General features: G+C 39.1%; 1 protein-coding gene across 5 annotated transcripts in view; it reads right to left on the bottom strand.

Moving 5' to 3' along the window:
- Positions 1 to 21,159, bottom strand: part of sdk2b (sidekick cell adhesion molecule 2b) — a 943,317-nt gene that overhangs the window by 147,865 nt on the left and 774,293 nt on the right. For all 5 annotated transcript variants that reach the window (XM_059948548.1, XM_059948549.1, XM_059948550.1 and 2 more), the window contains 5 exons: positions 20,864 to 20,979; positions 17,713 to 17,899; positions 9,032 to 9,169; positions 8,513 to 8,674; positions 3,368 to 3,493 (listed from right to left, as the gene is read on the bottom strand). In XM_059948548.1, the coding sequence (XP_059804531.1) occupies positions 3,368 to 3,493; positions 8,513 to 8,674; positions 9,032 to 9,169; positions 17,713 to 17,899; positions 20,864 to 20,979 (729 nt within the window). The remainder of the gene's footprint in view (positions 1 to 3,367; positions 3,494 to 8,512; positions 8,675 to 9,031; positions 9,170 to 17,712; positions 17,900 to 20,863; positions 20,980 to 21,159) is intronic.

Raw genomic sequence — 21,159 nt, 5'->3', positions numbered from 1 at the left:
TTGTTTCTGCTCTATAATTTTATAAATTTACCTTTATCGGAATGGACCCTTTTCCCCAATCCCTGCAGCATCTTAGTTTGAAGTCTTATCTAAATCTCTAGTTCACAGCCTGATTCAAGTAATGCTTGTTCCAAAATAACATTTCTCTCTTAGCCCTTGCTGGTGACTGTCCCTATAAAATGACATCTGTTTCTCCCATATGATCTCTGAGCTCTGCATTTATTTGGTATTTACCCCATGCTAATTTGCGCATAGCTCAGAGCATAATCCAAGCATTTTCGTTTTTGTGGCTTTGGCTTTTAGCTTGGAGCCTTACTGCTCACGCTCTTTCCGCAGAACTTCCTCCCTTGTACCGTCTCTGTCATTCATTCTTGCATGAACCATAGAAACTGTATCTTTCCCCTCCCACTGCAATTTCCTCTCCAGCCCCAAGGAAATTTCCTTAACCTTGGCAATTGGCAGGCAACACAGTTTGCAGGATTATGTTAGCAGTGACAGAGAATAGTACTTATCCTGCTGCTTGCTACCACCTCAGTCCTTTCCAATCCTTCATCTTGAAGGACAGTTTGCTCACACAGTCTGCAGTTTTGCTTTCGTCCATGCAGGTTGCAAGAACCTGGCAGGATGTCCTCCAGTATTCCCCTCTGAATCCAGAACGCTGACTCATTTGTTTCCCTGGATCCTATTTCTTTCCATCAATTCACGCAAAACTCCAACGAACCCCATTGTCTGTTGCGTCTAACTTAAAATTTCTTTATTTAATGAGCTGAAGTGGAATCAAGTAGCAGATATGACACTGACAAAATCAGAGTGTCAGCAAACCTTTAGAGAGGTAAACAGCGAGACTCTGTAAATCATTCTTTATAAAAAGAAAAAGAAGCTGAGCTGTATGCAAACTTCTGAGGTATGCAGTGAGGATGGGGAGAGTGGAATAAACATGGTGTAAATGTTTTAGCAGTTCTAGTGTTTCAGTACAATCCTGGCACTTCATGAAGCTAAAATAAGAACCCACACAGACATTATAATTATACCTCCTGTCACAGAGGAGGAAGCTGCTTGGCTCATTGGTTTTATACCAGTTCCCCCAGAAGCAATCCCATCGGTTCCATTCCATTTACCCTTGCAAATTAGTCTCTCTCACAGTTGTCCATCAGCTTCCCTTTGTCATTAACTTACATCAAGGACAAAATGCAGTGGGCAATCAGCTAGGTAATCAATCACAAACAAGAGACCTGGAGGGACCCGGTGTAGACTCGGAGACCGCTTTGCCGAGCACCTGGGCTCCATCCACCACAATAAGTGGGATCTCATGGTGGCCATCCATTTCAATTCTACTTCCCATTCCCAGTCAATGGCCTCCTCTACTGCTACAATGAGGCCACATTCAGGATGGAGGTGCAAAGCTTACATTCCATCAGGATAGCCCCCAACCTGACGGCATGAACGTCAATTTCTCGAACTTCTGGTAATTGCCCCCCCCCCTTCACCATTCCCAATTCCCATTTCCCTCTCTCACCTTATCTCCTTACCTGTCCATCACTTCCCCCTGGTGCTCCACCCCTTCCCTTTCTTCCTTGGCGTTCTGCGTTCCCCGACCAGATGTCCCCTTTTCCAGTCCTTTATCACTCTCACCAATCAACTTCCCAGCTCTTTACTTCACCCCTCCCCCTCTCCTGGTTTCACCTGTCAGCTACCACCTTCTACCTCTTCCTCCCCTCTCCCCACCTTCTTACTCTGACCTCTCATCTCTTTTTTCCAGTCCTGATGAAGGGTCTCAGCCCGAAACATCTACTGTACTTTTATCCATAGATGCTGCCTGGCCTGCTGAGTTCCTCCAGTATTTTGCATGGAAATCCACCAAGTGATAGGGCGAAACTGCAAACTCTTCACGGCAGCACCCGAGACAAGGATTGAATCTGGGTCGTTGGTGCTGATCACTGAATATGAAAAGTTTTGTCTGTTTTCCTCTCCATGGACGCTACCTGAAAAGCTACTTATTACCTGCAATTGATATATTTATCTTACATGTATCAGCAATTACAAATAGAGCTCCTCTTCTGAAATTTGGTTCTATCGAGTATAACTTCTGGCCCCAGCCACAGTTCTATGTTTAGTGCGTGACACAGAGAATACATTTCCATGCACCTTTTAAGGGCTTTGTTCAGCAGCACTGAAAACAATTCGTCCATATGATGTGAACATACTTGGTCCCACTCCTAATCTGTGAAGGATTTAATTGGTGAAAAGGTCTCAAAATCTATTTGGGGTGAGTGTTCTCAGCCTGTTTACCACAACCAAAGCAGAAAAAAATATTTGAGTTAATTAATGGGATTTTTGACAAAATTTAGATTAAGTTGCTCATAGTAAGATTAAATTCAAGATATAAGCTTTTACCATGTCCAGTTATTTTATCAGCATGACAGATCTGCATTTTATTTGCAATGCTTTTTAAAAAAAGTATTTTACATTTGTTTTTTATTGTTACTTAATACTGCCCAGTGTCATGACAACATTGTAAAATTAAGTGATAGGGGTAATTTATGTAACTTAAAGATTGAAAAAAACAACATGGAAACATTCCTGGAAAATTTAATTAAACAAGTACTTAAAAACAGATGTCGGTTTAGTGGAACACTATTAACCCTTTAAAGACTTCAGTACTCTTCCTGTAAAACAAAGAATCCTGCTTCAATAAATGTACTTCATATCGTGATTTGTGTATCATTGATAATCTTTTTTCCTGGATTTATTTAGAATCGTTTGTTGTCACACTTGGCTTGGATGCAAAGTTGGTCACAAGGAATTAAAATATGGAACCCTAGAAATGCAGAGTAATAAATTTGATATGCATACTGTTATGTTTTGTAACTTCAAAACATTGAACTAATTATAAGAAGATGCAGTAAGTCTGAAATACTTTGAGTAACACACACAAAATACTGGAGGAACTCAGCAGGCCAGACAGCATCTATGGAAAAAGTACAATTGATATTTCGGGCCGAGACCCTTCAGAGACCTGATGAAGGGTCTTGGCCTGAAATGTTGGCTGTGCTCTTTTTCACAGATGCTCCCTGGCCTGCTGAGTTCCTCCAGCATTTGTGTGCGTTGCTTGGATTTACAGCGTCTGCAGATTTTCCATTAACTGTGGTGTAACTTCAAGCTTACTTTCAAGCAAGGTGCATGCACACATATCACGTGGTAGCACGATGATGTATGCAATTAACATATTTTTACACATAATCGATAATTAGTTATTTAAAAGAACAAAACTACTTAATCAAACTTAATCCCAAATATTCAGTAGCAGATCTCAATCATGTCACTGAGGTGAATGGTAGTAAACATTTTGATGAGTCATACTTCTCACCTGATGGTCTGGCTTCAATGACATAGCGACTGATGGGTGCTTTTCCGGAGTCTCCACTGGACCAATGAATAGTAATGACGGAACCATACCTGTAGATCAATGGCTCACCTGGGGGACCTGGAGAACCTGAGGGAAAGGAAGCAGTGGCATGAAGAAATACATTGTATGTGATAATGCCCCTCCTAACCTCTGTCAAACTCCAAAGAAGTCAAGCTTTTTTTAAAGGGTGGCCATCGTTACAATGGTGGGGAATAATATGGCAGCCAAGTTATATTTGATAAGGCAGCATACACTGGCTTTGATATTTAGTTTTGAAGGATGTGATAATGGTTGGCCATTCAATAGTACAATTCAACTTAAGTTGTGGATTTTTGTACGCCAACCCACTTTCTTTGGGGAAAAAGCAGCAGTAGGACAAAATGAGCAGCTTAAGAAGAAAAGCACGTAGTCCTCCAGGAAAACAATGCTCTCCAATTCTCTTTGTACAAATTGTTGTAACCTAATTGCAGAAAGATTATTTGAAAAACAGATATATTCCACATCTTGAGGGCAGTCCATTGTTCCTCCATATTTAGTAAGGCCTCCGCATAAGGGTGGAGCACTCCATTCCACCTCTTCCCTTTGGTCCATTTCCCATCCCTTGTTCCATTTCAGCTCATTTCAAAGCCATTGGCACATATCCATGGAAGATCCACTTCCATTCATGCCTCAATTTAGAGGCATGCCTCAAAGTTGCAATATTAGATTTTTTTTGGCTTAATATTTTGGTGGCAATATTTGCATGCATGCTGACAATAACATTTCTGTAGCCTGGCTTGATCTCTTAGTCAGCTATATTTATTCAACCCTTATCATCAATAAACTGATTCTTTCAAGTTTGGCAATGCAAACATATTTTCAATTAAATTCTAGACTTTAATCTCTGTATCAATCACTCTGGCTACCCTTTTAGACCTAGCATCTTCAAGTGTTGAGATTCAAACCCAGTGCCCTTGGAAACTGCTAATTTTCATCCCCCCCCCCCCAGCAAACTTCATTCAATATAACCTCACTCCTCCAACTGGTGACACTTACATGATTTTTCCATTGCCACTTGGATAAGATAGATTTAGAAAAGGATCTAGTGTTTTCAACTTATGGAAATTTTGAACATTCCAGAAACTTCCAGAAATGTTCAAAACTCCACTGCTGATGTAATTTTCTTCATTGTCTCATGCTTTTTTTTACTAAAGGAACACCTATGTGAATTGACCCTTCCCTGAAGGCCATATTTAATGTTTTTAGAATATAGAGCATAGAACAGTTCAGCTTATGATGTTGTACCAACCCTTTAATCTACTCCAAGAGCAATCTAACCCTTCTCTCTGACATTGTCCTCAATTTTTCATTCATCCTTGTGCCTATTTAAGAGTTCTTAAATGCCTCTAATGTATTTGCCTCTACCACTACCCCTGGCACATAACCACCACTCTCTGTGTAAAAATCCTTCCTTTGACATTCCTCCTATACTTATCTCTAATTAGCTTAAATTATGCCTTTTTGTTTCGATCATTTCTGATCTAGAAAAACATCTCTGGCTGTCCACTCAGTCTATGCCTCTTTCCTTTTGCACACCTCTATCAAGTCTCCCCTCATCCTGCTTTCCCCTATAGAGAAAAGCACTACCTCGCTCAATCTATCTGCATAAGACTTGCATTTTAATCCAGGCAACATCCTGGTGAATCTCTGGACTCTCTTTAAAGATTTCACATCCCTCCTATAATGAGGAGGCCAGAACTGAACACAAAACTCCAACTGTGATCTGGCCCGAGTTTTATTACCTCATGGTTGTTGAACTTAATCATTTGAATAATGAAGGCCAAAACACCCTAAGTCTTCTTAACCACCCCATCAACTTGCTATTCAACTTTAGGGGATCTACGGTTGTGAACCCTTCGCTTTCTCTGTTCCTCCACATTGTTCAGAATCCTGCCTTCAAATTCAACCTTCCAAAGTGAATCACTTCACACTTATCCAGATTGAACTCCACCTGCCTTTTCTCAGCCTGGCTCTGCATCTACAACAATCCCCAAACCCATTAACCTTTGTGTCATCTGCAAACTTAGTAACTCATCTTTTTACTTCTTCATCCAAGTCATCTAGAAAAATCTGCAGGAGCAGTGGTCCTAAAACTAACCCTGACGAACACTAGTCACTAACCTCCAGGCGAATACACTGTATCTGCGACAGTCTATTTTCCATCTGTAGGCAAGCAAATTCTGCATCCATGTGCCAAGTTTCCCTGGATCCCACGCCTCCTAACTTTCTGAATGAGCCTTTCATGGGGAATTTGTCAAATGCCTTACTAAATACTATTAATGCCACATCCACTACTCTGCCTTCATTGATAAGCTTCATCACTTTCTCAAAATCTTCATTCAAGCTTGTGAGTCACCTGCTCCTCACAAAGCCATCCTGACCATCTCCAATCGGATTATGCATCTCCAGATGCTTATAAGTTCTGTCTCTAAGAATCCTCTCCAATAGTTTACCCACCACTAATGTAAGCCTCACTGGTCTGTAATTCCCAGGATAACCTTATTTATCATCATCATCTTTGATCATGATTATTTTTGGTAAATTTTTCAGCAGAAGTAGTTTGCTATTGACTCTTCTGGGTAGTGTCTTCACCAGACGGTGACTCCTCCAATTATCAATACTGTTTAGAGTAGTGGTCACCAACTAGTCGATAGCAATTGACTGGCTGATCTTTGAGACTTTCCTAGTAGGTCCCGAAAAAAAAAAAGAAAAATAAATACACAAATACATTTTGTGATAAACCTTTTGATGCAAATATGTAGTAACTTCTACTTTGAAAAAGGACCACTCAACAACTTCATGCCCAAAAGGAACAACTTTTTCTGGGACAGTACAATGATATTCGCATACAGAGGCTTTCACAAATGAGCACTGGGCAGAAAAGACCGGAAGGAAAACCCCGCAACCCCGGAAACAGTCTTGCTTTACAAACAGCTTTCTGTAGCAGGAGTATTGCTATATTACCATGAACCTAATTGGTATTGGCGCTGAGTAGGCTACGGTCAATCATGGAAAACCCTGAACATCCTCTGCACAGCACCATCCAGAAAAAGAGAAGCAGCTTCAGCGGCAGGTTGCTGTCAATGCAATGCTCCTCAGACAGGATGAAGAGATAATTACTCCCCAACGCCATTCGGCTCTACAATTCAACCACCAGGGGCAAGACATGTTAAAGTGCCGGGGTTAGGACTGAGCTTAAGTTACCACTCAATGCACTTTAGTAACTATTTAAGAACTTTTTAAAAGCTATTTATTAAAGCTTTTTGGGAGGGTGATTTTAGATGCATATCATATTTATATTGAGTTAAATACTTATGTAATTAGTTTTGCTACAATAAGTGTATGGCACACTGGAAAAATGTTGTATTTCCCCTTGGGGATGAATAAAGTATCTATCTATTAACTTATCCTTATAATGCTCACATTACAACACTTCTCCCCCTTTAAATTCCAACATTCCCCAAATGTAAAGAAATGCGAAACAAAAACAGCGGTGTCATTAGCTTGCATACCCCTGAAATGTATACTAGTGTCTCAGTAATAGTTTACCAATACCAGGAAAGTTGAGAAGCTGAAATCAGGATTGAAGTCCCAGCAAATATGCTGCTCAGAGGACATGGATCGACTAGTGTTAAAGGACTTGTCACTCTGTGAATATTTTTCACAATAGTTCGATGAATCCCTGGATGAAATGCAAACAGCTCAGCTTGTTGTATTTGTCAGAATGGCTGTTCAGGAATTTTCAACAAAGGAGGACTTCCTTTTGCACTTAAAGGAGAGAACGAGAGGTGAGGATATTTACAATCAGTTTTTAAAGAACGTCTGTGAAAATGACATCACCATCTACAAACTGGTGGCAGTAACTACTGATGGGGCCCCAGCAATGCACAGTGTGCACGTTAGTTTTATAGCACTGTACCGTAATGACCCTGATTTTCCCGACTTCCTAGATTATCACTGTGTGATTCATCAGCAGGTCTTGGCTGGGAAGGTCGTGGACTTTTCTCATGTAATGACACTGGTGGTCAAACTGATAAACTCGATTTGAGCAAAAGTGCTTCAGTACCGCTTATTCAAGGCGTTATCGGATGAGCTCGATGCCGCTATGGCCTGTTTGATATGCTAGTTACAGTGTTTTCTTGGTTGAATTAATTTGAAAGTTTGACAAAAGCATTTTGTGTAATTAAAATACAACTCGCCCAAATAAAGGGCCTCAAGTTGGAAGTATAATCTGAGCTGTTTTTTCTCTAAACGATTTAGTAGTTGATCTTGCCTTTCACTAAGGCTGAGGTAGGGGATCTTGGGCTTAAAAAGGTTGGTGACCATTACTTTAGAGATTATCTGCCAGCAATCGCAGAAACAGGTCTTGTGGCATGCACCAGATGCTCATATGACCATCCACCACCTGCTCCCATGGCTTCAGGTGTCCCATGGATGCAGCGCACTGCTCATCCTTTAGTCAACCCCGCCACCCAAAAATCCCCATCACCTTTCTTCAACAAAGAAATAACATCTGCCACCCTCCAATCCTTTCCATGAATTATTTTGATGCATGACAACCATAATTGCTGTAAACAGCACAAACTCAGGGGATAAACCGCAAATTGCTCTTCACACTACAGTTTTTTTTTCAGACACAAGGCATTCAAGAAATATATATTATGTTGAAAAAGAGAAGTCCCCTTTGGGCAGACTTGTATGGGGAAATATAAGCTCCAAGAGGAGAATTCAGTTAAGTTTGTTTGGTGTTGGGGAAAACCAGACTCGTAATAGAAACTGAGAAGGAAGTCCTTGGATGTTTTACTTGGTACATAGTGCAACAGATGCATTTTAAATGGTAAAACCAAACATGAGGAATTTTTTAATTTGGTAATCCCAGCACTAAACAGTTGTGAGAAGCTGCTGTTTGCACACTCATTTCCTGATATCTGGTTCAACCATAATTGATGGAAGAGAATGTCAAGAGGTGAGAATCACTGGCAACCTACACCCACACATCTGTTTATCATTTGCAACCAAGGAGGGAATTCTCCTCCTTCAGATTTGGAAAGAAATATATTTAATTACCTTCTCCTGGTCCGGTGGTAATATTTGCCTCAATTTCTGGTCCATATGTGAACGTTTTAGCTTTGATTCGGTAAGCATAAGTCACACCATCTGACAGGTCTTTTATTTTCATCCAACGGGGACTGCTTCCCTTCACGTCCACAGTCACAATCTTACTCACACCTGTACAGTGAGAGAATTACTGCATCTGATTCAGCCAGCCAACAATACACTCAGGGCAGTCACCACAGATTTGGGATTAATTGTAATAAAAGATGAACAATTAAATGAGGCATATTACTTAAGAAATATAAAACCAATACACCTGACAATAGTGGCATGCTGCAGTAAAGTTGCTCAAGTGTGTAGATAAGTGGTAGAATCTGTGATGAGGTGATGTGAATGTAAAATAGGCGGGTAGGTTTCGTGTAAAAATGTAAGTTTGACAGTTTGTACAGACTTGGCAGGCTGATGGACCTGTTTCCATGTTGAATCTCTCTCTATGTGACCCTATGCAAAGTAAAGACTTTAAATGCCTACCGTCAACAGGTGTGCAGGGCTCATAAACCAGTTGATATCCTTCAATTATTCCATTTGGATACTTTGGTTCTCCCCAGGACACGTTCACCGAGGTCGTTGTCAATTCACTAAATCGAATGTAGCTTGGAGCACTCGGAGCTGTTGGTGAAGAAAATAAAACTGTTCATCAGTTATGATCTGTACTCACAAGTCATACAATGAGGAGAAGTCAGATGCTGGCTAAATGACACATTTTAAGATTAAATTCTCAATAATTAGCATTCTTATTTATGAGCTTTCAAGGTACTGCCATATCCCAACAAGAAATCAAGAATAAGTGCAGCAATCAGGTGAGAAGTAAGAGAAACAGGAATGACATTGAAGGAGAGGAGGATAAGGAAAACACTGAGAATATATATGATTATCCATATGTAAATATTTGAATTTCTCCTATCTTTAGCATATCTGGCCTACCAAACCTTACTTCCTGTTCTGTTTTCATCATACATTTGCAGAAATGCAACCTCCATATTTATCACAGAAACTGGCCTTGTAAACTTGGCATGCTGCAATTACACTTGCCATCCAGTGCATTGTGGTTTTGGACAACTTAAGTTTCCCAGCCAATTATGCTGAGAAACACATCTGGCTTAATTAACTCATCTTCCCTCCTGTCACTGCAGTTACTCCGACACTGAGGAACTGTTGTGCTTCAAACGGAGGAAGGGGCTGCTTGCTTGGCCAAATATACGTATTGAATCCCTTGTACCATAGAATTATTTACCCTTGACCAATGGCATAAAGCATTGCTTATTTTCTCACTGTTATTTTTGAAATCTTGTAATACACAAATTAATTGCCCATGCTCCAACATTACAGTGGTAACCAAACCGTTTCCTTGACATCCCATGATGTGAAAGTTGAAAAATAAATGAGTTTGCAAATACTTTCACTATTAATTTTGTAAATTAAAACAACTAATTTCCCTGCTTTACTGGCAAATCTTTTCCATAACGACAAAGGATTCCTTTGCCAGCGGGTCTGGAGAAGTGCATATGTTTCAGTGCACCAGAAGACAAAGAAGATTTGTCCTGAAAAACCATCATTATGAAACTTTTGCCAGCACTTTATATTATTAAATGCAAGTAAATTTTATTATGTGCAAAATAACATCTAAGACACAGTTAGCTTTTTTTTTGAAATTTCTTGAAATGATTGCAGTCACTACCCCATACAACACATGCTCTATCTGCAGAGCAATATCTAGGTAATGATATACAGATTTTGCCAGAAAAATTTTGAATGCTTTCACTCTGAGGTTTCTTTTCACCACATTATTACATTTAATAACAGTGAACATATAGTATTGCTGCAATTTCAATAAATTTAAGTTTCCAATTTCACCTTGACACCAATTATTCAAAGTAATAACTACTCAACAGGAAATAAGCTGTGCATTAAAGGAGACCTGCGAAAACACACCACCATATTCCTTCTTTTGAGTTAATATCAGCCAATACATCTCTTCTGCTCATTTAAAAAAAAAATCCACAATGTAATGGTAATTGCTTGCAGGACACATTTCACACACTCCACAAATACATGTTGTTTCACTTGCGACAGTGGTCAAGGTTGTGCTGATGGCTAGCTGGCAGTTCTGTAGTGAATCGCTGGCTGGCCGCATTACGTATGTGTGGGCTCATCCAGACTTCTCATCTGTTCTCCACAATTTGGAGGCATGGAAAGCACTGATGTCAGAAAGTCTGGCTCAGCACCAGGTTCAAGGATGGTTCCACAGGATACTGAATCAAGGAGCCAGATACACTCATGCAGAGTCCCTTACTTTATGCCAACTAAATCTGGCACTTTTAGCATGGACCCATTTATTTTAATGAAGTTACTGATCTTCCTTCAAAAAAAGATGAAAATTGCTTTTCAAAATTAATATCAATGCTTCCAAATAATTTACACATTAAATATGTCTAAACTACATTATTTATTAATTCTTAAAACTACCTAAACATTTCTCATCAGGTCAAAACATCTCTGATTATCACAGGACAAAAAGCAAAGGTGAGGGATGGTTCAGAACGAGCATGATGTGACTAATAGTCTACGTGGGGCACCAGAGAGGGTGTTATGCTCTTCATCAAAGGATGAAGAAAGAATGCCACTCACTGTACTTGGTTACTGAAGTTGAAACTATCATATTTTTTTTCCACCATACAAAGAGCCTTTTTATTAAGTTAATTTCTATGCTAGGTCTTTAATAAAACTTGATTTATTATGAGTTGCTTGCTAATAGCAAACTCATAAAGAGACTTTTACAATCATATTATATCGATCTTCAAAGTATCTCCATAGAAGACAGAGGTTGACAGTAATATACATTATTAATATAAGATGAGGAGAAACTTCTTCACTCAAAGGGTCATGAGATTGTGGAACAAACTTCCAGTGCAAGTGGTGCATGTGAGCTCGATTTCAACATTTAAGGGAAATTTGTACAGGTACATGGATGGGAGGGATTTGCAGGGTTATGGTCCTGGTGCAGGTCAATGGGACGAGGCAGTTTAAGTGGCTCAGCATGGATTAGTTGTACAGAAGGGCCTGTTGCTGTGTTGGACTTTTCTATGACTCTAAGGACCAGAATACTTAAAAGCTCAGACTGCGTTTTCCCTGTTGCTGGACAACTGATCCCTGTTCTCCACTTACTCAGCAGAAACCAGGGTGACTTCTACTTTAGATTCCATTGTGGAAACAGGAACTTCACAGGTTGTGGAGCATGTTGGATGCAATAACACTATCCAGCAGATCGCAAAGTTCTTAGATCCCCTGCATCTCCAAAAATAATTTTAGGAAAAATGCAACTGAAATGCAACGGAAACAATGAGAGAGCTCAAGTTGATGAGGGGGTTTCGGGAAATTTGAATGATGAGTTTGGTTTTCTGTTTTGGTAGACCAAGGAACTGACTGTAGACTTCAGAGGGAAACCAGAGGTTTATGAGCCAGTAATCATCAGAGGTGATCAGAGGTGGAGAGGATCAGTAAATTTAAATTCCTGGGTGTCACTATTTCAGAACACCTATCCTGGACCCATCGTATAAATACTACTGTGAAGAAAGTACGGCAGTGCCTCTACTTCCCCAGGAGTCTGCGGAGGTTTGCCATGTCATTTAAAACCTTGGCAAACTTCTGTAAATATGTGGTGGAAGGTACACCAACTGACTACAGTACAATCTGGTATGGGAACACCAATGCCTTTGAGCAGAAAATCCCTCAAAAGGTAGTGGATTCAGCCCAGTACATTATGAATAAAACACACTCACTATTGAGCATATCTACATGAAACTTTGCAGTAGAAAAGATTATTACTATCGAGGTCATGCTCTTTTCTCGCTGCTGCCATCAAGAAGGTGGTACAGGTGCCTCAGGACTCACACCAAGAGGTTCAAGAACAGTTACCATCCCTCAACTATCAGGCTCATGAACAAAAGGGGATAGCTACACTCATTTAAGAACTCTGTATTGTTGTTCATGCTTGTTATTTACTGCTATTTGTTTATATCAGCATTTGCACAGTTTGTTTACAACTGTTCCTGGTGTTTACAGTTTATAGATCCTGTTTACAGTTATTGTTCTATAGATTTCCTAAGTATGCCGGCAACAAAAGGATCTCAGGGTTTTATGTGGTGACATGGTTGTACTCTGATAATAAATTTTACTTTGAACTTTGATATCGATAGATGCTCAGAAACGAATGCAGAAATTTTTCTTACCTTTAAGGACTTGAAAGCATAAGCTGCAGCGTGTGTTGATGAAGATGTGACAGACCAGGAAATCGGAGAAAATGATTCTGCACTCTCCACTGTGTGTCAAATTGTTGAGTTAAAGTAGAACAAAAATGTGATTTTTTTTGTGTAGAAGTAATGGAAAATGAAGCAAATCCATGTGTCTGAGTTTATCTCCAGCGATAAATAATAGGCTGTTCTATCTCCACCAAAGGGGCTTGATTACAACTGTTAGGAAATATGGTGGATTCTGGTTAAATGAGCCATTGGTTAATCAAGGCAGCCACTTGTTTGGGCCAGTTCTTAAAGAACAAAATCTAATCAAGAAAATCGCTAGGATTCCCTTCGTTTGTTTGGGACACTATGAACTTAATTGGGTCAGGAGCCTGTTGCTGAACAGTTTCTAACTAGCATTAGTTGTGTGCACTTGTTTGTTCGTTAGACACAACACTGTGCTTTGAGCGAATGGTTTTTCAATCACGCCAGTTCTGTGTGTTTGTATTCAAAAAGCAGCTATTTTTTTCACTGATAATTGCTGAGAAATAAGACAATTCCAAACTATTTTGCTCATGGTGGTTTCAAGCATTCAGGCTTGGAGATGGCAGAAACAGCTGGGAGTGAAACCGAAATGATTTCACTACTTCAGCAAGTTAGGAACTATGAAGAACTTGAAGGTATTGACAATCATTTTGAATGTTACAATGAAAATGAAGATTTGGAGGAAGCAATCACAACTGCATTGTATGAAAGCAGTCCAATATCTGCACTAGGTATCTGTGCTGATGTTGAATATTTAGAATCAATCAAAAGAACATGGCAGCATACACTGGATGAATTTGTCCATCAATAACTATTAGGAAATAACAAACAGTTTTATAGTACTGTAGTAGTATTGGTAGTGTTCTAATTTGTTCTGTATTTCATTTAGAAACATAATTTGTTACTCAGTTTGTATTTTTACACCTTTTTAACTATTTCCATGAAACTTAGGCTAATTCGGCAAAAATGTACTTGCCTGATGTGTCCCAATTCATTGGAATCTACTATATTCACTGGATGTAAGAAATCAGGAAATAGACAAGGGCCAACAGTTACCTGGCTACTTTAGGAAGGTTTCCACTGTTCTAAAGAATACTGTGTAGAACCACTATGAAGATACACCTAAAGCTGGATTGACTCTTGAGCTAATGCTGATATAAAAAAAAACTTGCTAGAATTTCTTAGCAGGTCAGGCAGCATTAGCAGAGAAATTCCATTTATTTATTTATTCATTGAGATACAATGTGGAATAGGCACTTTGAGCCACACTGCCCAGCAACTCCTGACTTAATTCCAGCCTAATCACAGGACAATTTACAATGACCAATTAACCTACCAACTGGTACATCTTTGGACCGTGGGAAGAAATGGGAGCATCCAGAGGAAGCCCATGCTGTCACAGGAAGAACGTGCAAACTCCTTATGGGTAGCAGCTGGAAACTGAAGCATTAACCTTTTCATTCTCTGAATGCTGCATGACCTCCAAAGTATTCATACCCTCTCATTTGGCCTCTCCTGCATCTGCAGTATTTTGCTCTTGGTCTATGCTGGAATTTCCTTGACGTCTTTGTATGGAGGAGCATATGAGATGCTAGTGGCACGGACACCAATCTTACACATGAACTTAGCATAGGCATAAACTAGTTTATCCAGTGGGATGGAACACACAACTGCATTCACTTGTGGACCAAAAGGTTGTTGAAGACCTATCTGGAATAACAGCTGATGCCGTACCTACTGAAAATGAGTGGGAGCTTCATTACCCAAAGAAATGGGGATCATAAAATTGATGTATTTCTTAAATACAAAAGTGCCCATAAAGGCCAAATAAAATAAGCTTTGAATAAAAATTTTGAACATTTCTTGTCATGTGAGATTTACAACTCTTTCTGGTCTGACAAAAATCACCTCCTCTTCCTACTTAATGTTAATGTTCTTCCAGGGCTCTTTCTCAGCACCGTTTCTTTTCTTCTGTGCAGCTGCACTACTTTTTCCTTTTGTACAGCTTATGGATTTCCTGCTTCTTTTATTTAGCAGGGTGTCCTGATGCTGTGGGCAAACAAATTCAAAACACCTATGCAATTTACCCGTGGATCAACCAAGGTCCTACTGTTTCTAAGGAAAGTTCTGAACAAGTCATATTCACAGCAGATAAGATTATCAAGCAGCCACTCCTCTCCTTTAAGGCAAGTTGATGATTTCACTGTTAAACACTAATATGTTGACATAACTGTTTAACTTGTACGTTGGTGCTGTCTAATCTTCTGTTCGTGCCCTGCTAGTTCACTACTTTTGCTGCTATTATTCACAGCCCAAGTTGTGTCTGGACCTTGCAGTGCTCAGTATGGCTTCCTTCCCCTGGGAGCAGTCCAGGTCTTGAATGTAGAGTGTGCAATATAAACCCAGAAGTTAACTCCTGGAATCCAAATTAAAGCAGTGCTAATTAATCGTATTTAGAATAGTTCAAATTTTAGTTGCATTTCCAAGAGCTCTGAAAGTTCTTTGGGGAGATTTTCACAAAAATATTGCACTGATTTAAAAGCTTCAGTCCTTTTGCAGATATCCTGTGTTGTCAGTTTGGTAACAGTCTCAATTTATTGTACAGAAATGTTCCTGTCCTGTGAAGCTAAATTTTTTGAACTGCACAGAAAGATTAAAGCAGTGACCTCTTCCTTTGTCCCTTTTCATTTTGTTGTGCGGGGGAAGGATGTTTGTGGATTGATATTCTGCGTGTTCTGTTAGTTTTTTGTGCTGGACAAGGGTTGCTATTTGGGGGCCGATGTTCCTGTTCCATTTTGTGTGGGGTGGTTTATGATCAGCAAGCTGTTCTTTTTCTTCGGGGGGGGGGGGGGGAATAGGTCTGATGTTTCCTGTCCTTTCTTTGTTTCATGGCTATCTGGAGAAGCCACATTTCACCATTGTATATGGATACATGCTTTGATAATAAATTAACCTTTGAACCTTAGAGCTTGAGGACAGGTCCAAGATGCTGGAACACAAACTTTTTTGTCAAAAACTAGATGGCCGTTTATTTGGGAGAGTAAGAAGATGATGTCAAGGCCATTGCTGAACACATCCTTGCCAAGTGAACTTGGCATTAACAATCATTGATCAGGAACCTCTGTTGATATTCCCAATTAGCTAAGATCAGTTAGTGGAAGGATTTCTGTTGTGCAGCATTTATTTCTTCTCAAAGATGGAAGGTGGAATTTCCATTTCTTTTTCTATGAAGTGCACAGGGTTTAATGATTCCAGAAAAACCCTGTTCATTGTTTTGGTGAAAAACAGTCAAATCAAATAAATCTAAACAGGATGCCAGCAATTTAATACCATTGACTTCAGTAAATTAAGTTGAAACCGCAACTCATTTCTGCGAGAATAATAAATAGATACAGTTAATTTGTTGCATGAGACTATTCTTTTCAGTTATGAACCAGTGTTAAGATTTTTAAATCATCTTTGTTTAAAAAGAGGTTTTTCATTGGATAATTACATTTCCAACTTTCTTCTTCATCTAACTGCCTTCTGTTGTTTGATACTGAGTGTGTTTATTATGTCCAGAGGTGGCCTTGAAGTTAACTTTAAAATGTTGGCTCAGAGTGCATTTACTGATTATATTTAAATGTGGTTTGTTTTAACTCAAATTTCCACAGTCCTGACAATGAATAAAATTTTTGGTATGTTCTCACCCAGACAAAGAATAAATCAACAAAGTACTTATGCAATAAATTCCAGGAAAATTCCAGGGACAGAGGTCACAGTGATGGGACACAAGATATTAAGACTGAATGCAGAATCTAAAAGAACAGATATCCATTTTTAAATGGTGACAATTTTTGACAAAATCAATGTGAAGTGACTCTTTCTTCCAAATGTAGGTTAGTGGTCAACGAGTATTCAATTTAAAGTTTGGACTTTGAGTTAGAAGCAAAGTGAGCACAATTCACCTTGTGTGGTGCTAGAAGTGTTTTATCACTCATAAAGAGACCATTACACATATAAAATGAAAAGTAACAATAATATTGAAGCACCGAAAAACACAAAGAATGCAAGATAACAGAACAATGGGACTGTTCTCAAAGTGGTAGTACAGATACAATGGAATAGCTCCTTCCTTTGTCACAGGAACTACTTTTGCTAGTGAAAAGTGACTTCAGTAACAAGTACAAATACAATGATAAAATATATCAATGATGACCTGTAAAACTTGGAACTATAAATCCATATTTAAGTCTGACAAAGAAAAGATTTGCTTTTATGCCTTTGTTTTCATTATCTCAGTATTTCCCAAAGGGCTTTTTGGTCAACAAAGTATAATTGCTGCCAGAATATAGGAAATGCAGAAAACTTGTATAAACACTGATGCAATAATGTCTGAATAATCTGTTTAAGTGATATTGGCTGGGGGATACATCTTGGTATACACTCATTCTTCTTCAGAAAAGGCCATGAGATCTTTTACATCCACCTAATAGAGCAGAAAAGATCTTAGTTTATCGTCCCTTCTGAAAAAGACATCTTGATTCCCTTAGTCCTGTCCTGCCATGTTCACCAAGACGAGCTCAAGGGTCTGCAATGGGACTTGAATGCATAACCTTATGACACAGAAGCAAGAACTCTACCAAATGAGCAATGGCTGATATAACACTGTGAACCTGAAAAGCAACCATGTTGAACTGCAGACATAATCTGAACAGTTTGGGTACTCCATCAGTTAACCGGCACCTTGGATCACTGACCTTTAGTAGACATTTGTTTGAGACTTCCAAACAATGTTAATTTGAAAATAATGTATACATTGAAAACATAGCATATTCTTTTATCTCTTTAAGCATCCTATAACTGTTTCTTCAGCTGTTGTGCTACTCTCACCTGCCTGTTGTGTCCGACCCCTGATCGGTGTACTTCTAGGACCGTCACCAGCAGCATTAAAGGCACTCACACTGATCAAGTAGGTGGTGTACCCAGTCAGGTTCTTCAATTTAACATTGGTTTCGGGGAGGAAGAGTGTCTTCAATTTTTCTGTCTCAGCCTGTCGCTGGAACTCCCAGTAATAAATCTGAAAGAAAACCCGTGACTTTCAACTCTTTCAAATAGCACATGGTTATAGCTATCGTCAAAAACATTATCCTCAAGTATTCATGTGAAATTCATAAGTTATATTCACATGTGTGATATAATAAGCTTAACCAGATTGTCAGGCTTCCAGCCTGCATGACTATATCCTTGTCACATTATGCCTGGTTATCCTCTGGTGGCTGGGTTCATGTGCCCAGTAGCTGGGAGCCAAGTAGACTCCTCTGCAGCACCCCAGCTTGGTATTTTGGATGGTTCGATGGGAAGGTAGAAGCAGGAATGTGTATGTGCTGTTGGCCTCCATTAGTCTCGATAGACTAACCTTGACAGATTTGTGCCTTGGAAAGTTTTCCAGGGTGAAAGCCTGGGCAAGTTTTTTTTAATGGAAGACTGGCAGTTGCCCAAGCCGCAAGTCTCCCCTCACCATGCCACCGATGTTGTCCAAGGGAAGGGCATTAGAGAAGAGTAATGCAAGGTTAGTGGAATGACCAGGACTGGCAGTTTGGATGTTGGGGTGAGAGATTAGGGGAAATGGATTGGGACATTTCAATTTAGATGCATTTGAAATGAATACTGTATCCCCCAGTCATGAAGATATGCGTGTAAGCCACGGACAAGGGAACAAATGAAAGCAACAATGCTAAGTAATTCTGTACTGTAAGACATGAATCTTCAGATCGAAAATCTGAATACATATATCACATGAATCACTCATTGAACAGAACACTGAAAATATCTTGTTATAGAACTTGAGGCAAAGTACACCAAAGCTCAATTTTCATGAATGTATCTTTCAGACATAATTAAATAAGTGCTGGTCATGAGACTTTCATACTTGTAAAAGAGCCAGTGTTCTTCAATCATCTCATGGGTTATCTTTCAATCCTACAATTAAAACTTCTGTGAGTTTCCCTTCCAGGGATTGTGTAGTCTGAGGACTGACTGTGAGGAACTTCGGAACTTTATTAAAAGAATTTCAAAAAGATGAAGAAATTACTAGTATTCTAGTTTCTAAGATAGTCATTACACAGTCTCAAAGACTTGCACAAAATTCAGATATTATTCTTTCAAGATATTTATTCACTGAGTTATTGAGGAATTACAATCCATGATTAGATATCCAAACTCTGGGAGTAACTTTACCTCATTCTTGTGATAGTGCCAGTGCTTGCAGATTGAAGAACAGGAAAAAAAAGTCTCCTCTCATTATTTGTTAAGCACTGTGAAAATGAGTTAGGAACAGGATCTTTGCAATAGAAAGATTTAGTTATAGTTCAATTGCCTCCAATAGTGTAGTAACATGGAACAATAGACTTCTGGTAAAAAGGTGTTTTGGTTCAGGCTATAAGCAGTCTCTGAAAAATAATACCTGATCACTTAACTCAGTGCTGTTGTGCAAACCGATAGCTGCTTTTTCTATGTTACAATGTAAGAATATTAGAAGTATGAGGAGGAGTAGGCCATTTGGCACCTCAGACCTGCTCCACCTTTCATCAAGACAATGGCTGCTTTTTATTATCATACGCATGTCCTTTGATTTGTCTAACAACTGGAAACTTAACCAGAAAGGGCTCTGGGCTATAGCATTTCAAAGATTTATGACACAGAATGAAGAAATTCCTTCTCATTTCAGACCTAAATTACCTATCTGCTAGTTGGAATTATACCTCCTAGCACATAGGAAGATGCTTGTGGTGGTTGGAAATTGGTCAAGTCAACCACAGGTATTTCTCAGGATAGCGGCTCAGGCTTAACCACCTCCATCATTCAAGAAGGAAAGGAACTGAGAGATAAGAAGAGATGCCAGAAAAATCAACTATTTGGGTAATTCAATAGAACAAAGGAGATGGTTAAAAGGAAAATAGCAAAGTGAATTCTGCTTGAGATTCTTGGAATCATAATGAGAGATTTCCAAGAAAGTAAATACATTTATGAGAAAGAACATGTGAATGACTGGCAATAGAAAGTATAGATTTAGATCTAAAAGAATCACAAATTGCAGAAATGCTCTAATATTATTATTTTCAGCACAGACACGAATATTGAAACTACGACCTTCCCCTGGGTTTCTGGCTGACTATACTCATCGAGTTGTTAGAACACCATTTGTTCAAAATAACAAATATTCACAACACACAAAAATAGAACTTTTTAAAAATCCTTCAGTTGCTCAAGTTTAAATATTAAACTACTGGAATCTTTGCTGACCAAAACTCTAATCTACTCTACATTATAAATCATATTTGAAAAGTGAAGATGATTCTGCAGATGCTGAAGTCTGTAATATAAACAGAAAGTGCAGGAGATGTACTCAGCAGGTCAGGCAGCATCTGTGGAAAGACAGGAAAGATTAAGTCAGTTACTGTCTTCAGAACTGAAGGTGTGCAGAGGAGTTTTATCTTGCAAAGGGAGAGAGAAGTGAACAGAAAAAAAGGAATATCCTGGAAAGGATGGAGACCAGGGTGGTTGAGGTGACACGATTATCTTCAGTGAGGAGTGAGGGCAGTTTGAGAAAACATACCAGCAGCAAGAATGCTGGCTTAGAGAGGAGAGTGCTGGAACTACTCAACAGATCAGGTAGTACCTACGGAGAAATAAAAACTGAGAGGTATTAAATGACATGCTGCACAGATGTGTACTTTAAAGCTGATGACAGTATAATAAACCAATTAAAAATAGTATGGAGACATTTTTAACAAGGAAAAAAATCTCCAGGAAACTAGTTTTCTCTATAACTGTGTTTGTAGATCGACATATTATTTAACTTAATCAGCAATCTAGTGCAGTGACAATTAATGGATGATTATACATAGCCTACTGTGCAAAATCAGACAATTCCTCAGCACATGTGGCTTTATATACTTTGTGTCTTAATAAGGTTTTTTAAATGTATTGCCACAGTCTGGGTGTCTGCTCCTCTTGGAGATATGGCAGAAGTTAACTGTACCTTATAGCCTTGCATGTCACCATTCTGTGCTTCCGGTGGGGGTGGTTCCCAGGTCACGTCCAACTGCGTTGCTGTTGAGCCCTGCACCTGCACATTTTGGGCTGGCGCAGTGGGAACTAAATGAAAAATGTGGAATGTTAATATAAGTACAATATTGTGGTTGAATTGAAGATAAAGTGTTGTAGATGGATTGTAAATATGGTTTAAAATGTGACAACGCTCCAAACGACTGAGATAGAAAAATAAAATAGGAAATAATCCAAATGAATTTATGACCCAGTTCATGTTCTCTGTGA

The sequence above is a fragment of the Hypanus sabinus genome, chromosome 23, assembly GCF_030144855.1.
Source record: "Hypanus sabinus isolate sHypSab1 chromosome 23, sHypSab1.hap1, whole genome shotgun sequence".
In the NCBI taxonomy this organism is placed as follows: Eukaryota; Metazoa; Chordata; class Chondrichthyes; order Myliobatiformes; family Dasyatidae; genus Hypanus; species Hypanus sabinus.
This window is presented reverse-complemented; position numbering and strand designations above follow the sequence as displayed.